Source organism: Lipotes vexillifer, unplaced genomic scaffold (genome assembly GCF_000442215.2).
Source record: "Lipotes vexillifer unplaced genomic scaffold, Lipotes_vexillifer_v1.1 scaffold889, whole genome shotgun sequence".
Lineage (NCBI taxonomy): Eukaryota > Metazoa > Chordata > Mammalia > Artiodactyla > Lipotidae > Lipotes > Lipotes vexillifer.
Window position 1 is genome coordinate 1,205,083 of NW_006788335.1, and position 8,240 is coordinate 1,213,322.

Below are 8,240 nucleotides of genomic sequence, written 5' to 3' on the forward strand. Positions count from 1 at the left end.
TTCCTGCAGACTTTCCCATGGGAAGCAGATCTCACTGCTGAGGTGGAGCTCCTGGGGGAAGAGGAGAGGGCGGAGGGAGACGGGCGCGCATTTCTTCTGGGGCTGCTGCAGAGCCCACGGTGTAGTCTTCGCTGAATAACAAAAAGGTTGTCACTTTGGGCAAAAACTGCCAAGCTGGCTGGGGCAGATCCACACAGCACCAGGATCATAGTGCCCGGATGCCCAAGGAGTGAGAACGGTTCTCGAACTCTGTACCCACAGAACACTCAGGTTCTATGAGCTCAGCTCATGCAGACACCACAGTGTGAGTGAGAGGGTGATCTTTTCTCAATTTGTGGAAAGCGACTAGTTAAATAAATGATGAGACAGCCACACAATGCAAGAAGTGTGAGATTTATGTGTATGAACTACTGTGAAATAATAATATCGAAGATAAATTAACTGGAAGAAATGTACAGAGGACCCAGTACATCATCTTTTGGGTAAAAAAAAGGATCTATGATCGTCTATCTTTATTATGTATATGCACAAAAATTTCTGGAAGGGTCCATAAGAAACTTGATGGTGGTTACCTTTGAGGGGTGGGACTGAAGGAGTCTGGGGAGGGAGAGAAACTCACTTTTTATCATATAGTCTTCTGTGTTGTGAAAAAAATTTTATCACATATGTGTTATTTACAAGATTTTTAAAATGCAAAAGGAATTAAGTTAATGGACAGAACTGTACTCATTTAAAATTTGCATCCCTAACACTTTTTTATTACCACCTGCTACTCAATAATGAATAGTAATGAAAAAACTTGGAAACAGCTGATCACTCTTCTTTTGACAGCATGTATATTCATGGCACACATTTGTTTGTGGTTGTGATTAGAATACAGACATGTAATCTGGACCTGTTTCCAGAATGGAATTTAGTTTAGCTAATTCTGAGGTTTCCTGCAAAGAGCCCCACGACCCTTAGGAGGCTCACCACCTGAGCCCATGTGGGACCCCCAGAGTGAGAGAATGGTGCAAAGCTTGGGGGCGGGGGGAGGGGGCAGGGAAGGGCTGACGTGGGAGACCTGAGCCAGGACGAACGGCTTTAGACCCAAGTGCCCGGGCGATCTGTGCAGTAACCCTGGGGACTAGGTCTAGGCTGGGGCGACAAGTGCAGAGAAGGATGGGAGAGATGTCTCCTAGCACCACCTACAACCACTTGGGCTCCTGTCCTCTGCAACCAACAGGTGTCTTCTCGGTCACCCAGGAGACGGGCCTGTGCTTCAGGGCTGCCTTTGTTGGCGTGAGTCAGGACACCTCCCATTAGGGATCCTCTTTGTCCTGAAAAGCCTGGTCTGGCTTGGGCGGGGCGTCCGTCCCTGTCCACTGAGAAGGACCGAGAAACGTCTCAACCCCCAGCCTCCCATGCAGGTAGCCCCACCTGCCTTACCTCGGTCAGTGCCGAAGGGACTTTCTTCTGCTTCTTGAAGGCTGAGGGGTTGATGCTCTGGAAGACGGACGAGAAGGCGCTACTCGAGAAGCGGGTGGAGGACAGGGGGAAGCTCATGCTCACGGGCCGCCCTGCAGCAAGACAAGCGCCGGAAGGGAGGTGAGAGTCCACGCGGATGGGCACGGAAGCCACGTGTCTGTAAAATCTGAGCTCCCGTCCCTCCCAAGATGGGACCCAGCCTCACTGGGGCGGTTCAGTGTGACCAGAAAGACGGGCACAGCCGCCTCTGCTAACACAAAGGCAGGGCTGGGGGCAGGCCTTCCCTGAGTGCTGGCTAGCCCCTCTTCTCCGAGTCTCCATGAGACTGGGCTGTCCTCTCCGATGGCCTCAGGTGGCCCTGGGGGGTGGGGGAGGGGGAGTCTGGTTTTAGGCCCAGGATCCACCTGCTTTCCTTCCAGCTGACCCTGCTCTGCCGAAGCCTGTCCCCTGCGCACGGGCTCTCACGGGCCGGCTCAGCTGCCTTGGGCTTCTTTACTGGAAGACCCTCAGCCCCTCTGCGACCATGACGCCTCTGCTCTCCATCTCATCATCCTTATTGCAAAAAGGCCCCAAGGAACACAGGCCTGCAGAGAGGGCCGCTACGCAGAGCAGACGTGAGCGCCGGCCAACCGTCCTCACCACAGACGCGTGGACCCAGCGTTTCCCAAACTTAGTTGTCCGTGGAACCCTTCCTCTGGGTGCACCTACGCACTTTCTACAGAACCAATGTTTGGGGAAATGGTTTCCTCCTTGAGGGCTGCTTTTGTTCAGAGCCTCCCCAGGAAGGTGGTTGGAAGAAGCCACGTGGGAAAGAAAGGGAGGGTGGTCCCCGGTACCTCTCATCAGGCCTGGGATGTCCCCGCCCCTCTTCTTCAGCTCCCCGTAGCAGCCGTCACACACCTTGGCCATGCGGTCCTTGAGGTACTTCAGAGGGTACTTGTTCCTTGAGCAGTTCCGGCAGACGATCTGGTGGGGTGATGCGTGTCAGAGGGTCTCACCCTCCCAGCACGCGCACAGCTACGCGTCGGCGCCCCCTGCCCGCTCGCTCCCACCTCCTCCAGGGCCCCGTGCTCTGAGCACAGTAATTATGTTTCTGTGCAGGTGCTTATCTGTTTTTCTTTTCTAAAAATTGAGATACAAGCGATACATAACATCATTTTAGTTTCAGGTGTACAATGTAATGATTCAATATACGTATATACAGTGGGCCCTCCATGTCTGTGGGTCCCATATCCACGGATTCAACCAACTGTGGATCAAAAATATTAGAAATATTCCAGAAAGTTTCAAGAGCAAAATGTGAACTTGCCGTGTGCTGGCCACTGTTTACACGGAATTCATGCTATGTTTATAACTATTCACATAGCAATTACACTGTATTAGGCATTATAAGCGATCTAGAGATGATTTAAAGTATACGGGAGGATGTGTGTAGGTTGTATGCAACTACTACACCATTTTACATAAGGGGCTTGAGCATCCTGGGATTTTGGTAGCCACGGGGATCCTAGGATCCTAGAACCAATCCCCTGTGGATAACAAGGGAGACTGTATGATGAAATGCTCACCACAATGTCCAGTTAGCATCCATCTACCACATACAATTTTCTCTTCTTGTATGAGAACTTTTAAGATCTACTCTCTTAGCAACGTCCAAATATACACTACACTTTTGCTAACTATCATCACCATGCTGTAAGCTGATCTGTTTTTCTGATGAGCCTGTGCCCTTAACCATGACAGGAGGCTTTTCATCCCAGGAAAACCACCACATCTGCTATGACTTCCTTTTGAGAGCTTGCTGGTGTAGTGGGATGGGCCTGGGATCTGGAGTCCTGGTGGGAGGGTATCAGTAAAAGGGGAATTAACTTCACAGGGTTGGTGTGAACATGCCCCACTCTGGGCCCGACACGCAGCAGCTGCTGGACGCCCCCCTGGTCCCCACCCGATGCCGCCGCCACGCCCACGGCCCCCGACGGGGACTCACCTTGCCGCAGGCGTGGCAGTGGTGGCGCCTCAGGGTGAGGGAGAAGTCACAGCCACAGTTCATGCACATCATCACGTGTGTGACAGGCACCAGGGTCGGGGGCCTCTCCCCCAGGCTGACCCCCAGCCTCTCCCGTATCTGGAACAGCGGCATCGGGCAAGCAGTGGGGTCAGGAGACCAACTGGACGGGCGCCCCTCACCCCGCACGGGGTGTGCACGTGTGTGGGTGGGCTGGGCTGCTTTTCTACAGGTTCCCCTGCAACCCCCAGGGAGCTGACCTCGGTTACAAATAGAGCCGTAGGTGCCAGGCTCTGGGCTGCACAGTGATTACCCTGAGCCGGGCACGGGGAGGACCCAGGGCCCTGATGGAAGGAGATGCGAGGCCTCGTGGGTGTGCAGGGGCCCCAGGGAAACCCAGGTCTGTGAGACGGGTGCCCCAGAAACCCTGCTCACCTCCACGCTATGCTGGAAGGCAGCCAGAGCCTGGGCCTTGGAGTCCTCAGGGAGGGCTCTGCTCAGACAGCTGTGCCACTCGTCCCTCTCTGCACAGGAGCTGTGGGCATAAGCTGGAGTGAGCGAGGGGTGCACAAGGGCTCTGCCTTCCGCCCTCTGGGGGCGGACCACGTCCTGGTGGCCCCCGCCCCTCCCCCACACCAGAGCCTCTCTCCCCAACGCCTGAAACCCCACTGGCCAGCCCAGCCACCCGCCAGACAGGCCAAGGCTTGCAGCGCTGCTTCCGAGCAGGCGGCCCCAAACGTTACTTGTATTCGGGCTCTGCCCGTAACAAGGAACATCCAACACTGCTCCTCTAACTCCCAGGGCTGTTGTAGGGACCAAATGACACGTGTGGTGTGGAGGACTCTGTCGAGGACACAACACCGTGCAAAAGCAAGGGGTCCCACACTTTAGGGGGGCAGGCTGGCAGGGGGCTGAGGGCCGGGTACCACTGGGAGGGTGGGTGGATAAATGCTGGCAACGGTCACCGTCCCACTCTCTCCATCTTCCTCCTCAGTTTCCCACACAACTTCCCACTCACTCATCCAAAACGAAGACTTCCCATCCCCGCTCCGAGCCTGGCAGGGTCTCCTGAGTGGTGAGAGCCACACCTGGCCTGAGCTGCCCCAGAGCAGCTTCAGGGTGGAAATTCTCACAGAGCCCCCTAGATGTCATTCCCACCCCGTACTAAGTGTGCGGACTCAAACAAGAAGAAGGGACCAGTTTGGCCTAGGAGGGAGGGTAGTGGGCAGCCAGGTGCCATATCCCTAAAAGGAGATGCATGAGTCCCCTGGAAGCTTCAGCGTGAAGTATCTGGGGCTAGCAGGAAGGTGACTGGCCTGACAGTGACAGTGGCTCCTTGAGGCCACTGGCCAAAGGGCAGTGCCTCTGCCTAGGAGAGATGGGCAGCCCCACCTGAAGGGCTGAGCGTGGCCTGTCACTACTCTCACTTCACGGTTGGGCAAAAGGAAACCATACCCTGGGCCTCCTCATGCCCCTGATTTTACCTAGAGATAAGGAGAGGAGAGGCCATGGAAACCCACCCCGGCATCACCTCCTCCAGGAAGCCTTCCCTCACTTCCCCAGGTGGAGGGGTCACTCTTTAGAATTTCCAAGGCTACTTCTTCCCCCTCAGGCCGTAGATAGTAGTGGAGAAGTGCTCTGGCTCACACAGTCCTGCATTTGAACACCAGTTCTGCCTCACATGGATGTGGAACCCCTCTCCAGGCCTCAACTCCCTGCACATGGGAGGAGCTGCAGGCCCCACCTCCAAGGGTGGTGCTGAGGATCCCAGGAAGCGCCTGACACCTGGCAGGTACCTGCCCAGTGCATGTCACCTTTGCCATCACTACCATTACAGCAGTTATGCTCTGCTAGGTCATAACTTTCCAACCCGTAAAGTGGGCTCTTCTGAGCAAATCGAGGCTTAGACAGTTTGTATCCTCAGCACAGGACTGGGCACTGAGGACGGGAAAGCGCATCTATGACACAGCGTGTGCGTCAGGCCGGAAGTTCCATCCCACACCCAGAACCACGCCCACAAAGGGACCTGCTGCCGCCCGGGCCGGGTCACACGCTGGCTGGGAGAGAAGACACCCCAACCTGGGGAACTCTGTACCCCTACTCTGCCCAGAGAGGCCCCTGGCAGAAGCCCCCGCTCCCTGGTTTCTGAGCCCCCACTCCGCACCCCGGCTTGACCTGGCGTTGCCCCGAAAGAGGGAGGGGGGAGCCCTTTCTCTGCCAGAAGCCAGCGAGGAGGGGTCCCCGGGGCAGAGCTCGAGGGCCTAAAGAAAACAGCCATCTCTGATGGAAAGGCCTTACCCCCAAACAGGGAAAGTAAAATGATGAATGCTCATTCCTTATTTTTCTCTTGCTCTCCAGACCTGGAAGCCTAAACGCAGACCATTTTGTGAACTAAGGTGCACTATGCACTTTTCACTGGCTGTAACTTTTCTTACTGCTGCAAAGACCCAATAACCCTTAGGGTTTTACAACGATGACGTATTTTTATATTTAAGCAGCGGGCTCTGGAGACCCCTGAGACTCTATGTAAAGTTTCATGTGTGTGCTCATTCTTTTCTGGGGAGAGAAGCTATAGTTTTACCAGATTCTCCAAGAGGTCTGTGATCCCAAAAAGGACAAGAAATAACGAAAAGACAAAAGTCCCTTACCCAAAAGGATACCGAAATAAAAATGACAACACTTCCAGCACCTGTTATTCCAAATGTTCCCACCAGCAAAATCCTGCCCCTTCTGCCCCAGACCTTCCCTCCTCTCCCCTCCTCCTACCTTGCAGACAGGGTCAGGCAGGACTCGGAAGTCTCGATCTTCAGGGCATAGGGCACTTTCTCCATCACAGGGCGGCTGACCTGGAAACCAACAGTGGCCCCTCAGGATGGGGGCGGGAGGGGGCCTGCCACTGCCCTACTCTGAGCCTGAGTTTCCTCATTGTAAAGGGCAAACCTTTCTTACGTGGAAGATGTGGGGGGTGTTTGTATGTGTGTGTGTGTGTGTGTGTGTGTGTGCACGCGCGCGCGTGTGTGCGTGTGTGTGTGTCTGTGTGTGCGCGTGTCTGTGTGTGCGCACACGCGTGCAGTGAGGGCTCGGCTGCCGACTCCAACTCTGTGGCCACCAGCCCACACCCAGGAAGGCTACGAGCATCCCTCTTAGAACCCATCGTTCTGGACAAGTACCTGTCCAGTGGCCACCCTCCCTCACGGCCTCTGTCACAGACTCCTGAGCAGAAGCTTTGGTTCAAAAAGGGAAGCCGCCTCCCAGCTGAACGAGGTGCTTCCCTTTCCCTTCTCCAGGTTAGGAGCCTCAGGAGCGGGAAAGCCCCTGCAGGGACCCTACAGCTCTTTCCCTCCCGTCCCTCAGCCCTCCCAAATGACAGCCCGCACCCAATTCCCCCACTTGAGTGCTCGCCTCTCTGACCCTGTCCCCACGCTGGGCTGGAATGAACTTCCTAAAACTTCCTGCTCATTGAGAATCCCCACCCGCTCCCAACCAGCCCCGTATTTGGGACCCAAGTTACAGCAAGTGAGGTCACAGCTCTGTCACCTTCCCTTCTCTCCAAGCTCACCCATGAGAATGTCCAGCTGGGCTGGCATCTCTCTCACATTTAAGAAATATCTGCCCCTTGAATAGGTATTTGCACTCCCATGTACATTATTCACAGCAGCCAAAAGGTGTAGGCAACCCAAGTGTCCATGGATGGATGATGGGTACCAAAGTGTGGTCTACACATATGATGGACTATTATTCAGCCTTAAAAAGGAAGGAGATTCTGATACTTGCTACCACATGGATGAGCCTTGAGGACATTATGCTCAGTGAAGTAAGCCAGTCACAAAAGGACAAACATCGCATATGACTCCACTTATATGAGGTCCCTAGAGTAGCTAAATTCACAGACACAAGAGAGTAGAATGGTGGCTCCCAGCGCCTAGGGGAGGGGGGATGGGGAATTAGTGTTTAATGGGGACAGAGCTTCACACTGGAAAGATGAAAAGAGTTCTGGGGTGGATGGTGGCAGTGGCAGTACAACAACGTGAGTGTACTTGATGCTGTCAAATTGTATACTTAAAAATGGTTAATTTATATTTTGCATATTTTACCACAATTGAAAAAAAAACATCTGCTTGTTTCCTCCCTCCAAGCCTTTCCTTATGCATTTCCCTCCCCCTAGGACCCCTTCCTTCTCTCCCTTCCCTATTTGTCCAAATATCATCCACTCTAAGGGACTCAGCTCCCCCGCCCAGGAGGCCTCCCTCACCCTCACTCTCCCTGGACTACCTACAACAGGATCCTGCTGTAACTCACAACCCAGGCTCCCTCACCTCCGCTGGTCTGTGAGCTCCACAAGCAGGGCTGTGTCTCCACCTCCCCGGGGTCCCCCCGCCCACCCCAGGGCACCCACCCCAGGTATCTACCTTCATGCTGGCCACCGCCAATGCGTTCTTCAGCCGGTATTTCCCATCCTTCTGGGGGTACGTGTACAGGAGCACATCACTCATCTGGGGAGAGGGGAACCCCATCAGACATGTCTTGGCCTCAGAAGGCTGTGCTGGGTGTGTCCTGGAGCATCACTGAGCAGAGACATCTCGCATTCCCCGTGACCCACACAGGAGAGCAAAACCACTCTGGGCTGAAACGGGACACCCTTCCCCGCAAGTCCACTCTGACATAGACACCCAGGAGGAACAAATGCAGATGCCCACAAAAAGTCAGGTATGGGGGGCTTCCCTGGTGGCGCAGTGGTTGAGAGTCCGCCTGCCGATGCAGGGGACAC

General features: G+C 54.6%; 1 protein-coding gene across 1 annotated transcript in view; it reads right to left on the reverse strand.

Moving 5' to 3' along the window:
• The window catches only part of FGD5 (FYVE, RhoGEF and PH domain containing 5), a 119,125-nt gene that overhangs the window by 7,209 nt on the left and 103,676 nt on the right, over positions 1-8,240 (reverse strand). The window contains exons 13-18 of the mRNA XM_007461575.1: positions 7,882-7,965; positions 6,239-6,318; positions 3,908-4,007; positions 3,455-3,592; positions 2,304-2,433; positions 1,429-1,559 (exon numbers count right to left, since the gene is read on the reverse strand). Of these exons, the coding sequence (XP_007461637.1) occupies positions 1,429-1,559; positions 2,304-2,433; positions 3,455-3,592; positions 3,908-4,007; positions 6,239-6,318; positions 7,882-7,965 (663 nt within the window). The remainder of the gene's footprint in view (positions 1-1,428; positions 1,560-2,303; positions 2,434-3,454; positions 3,593-3,907; positions 4,008-6,238; positions 6,319-7,881; positions 7,966-8,240) is intronic.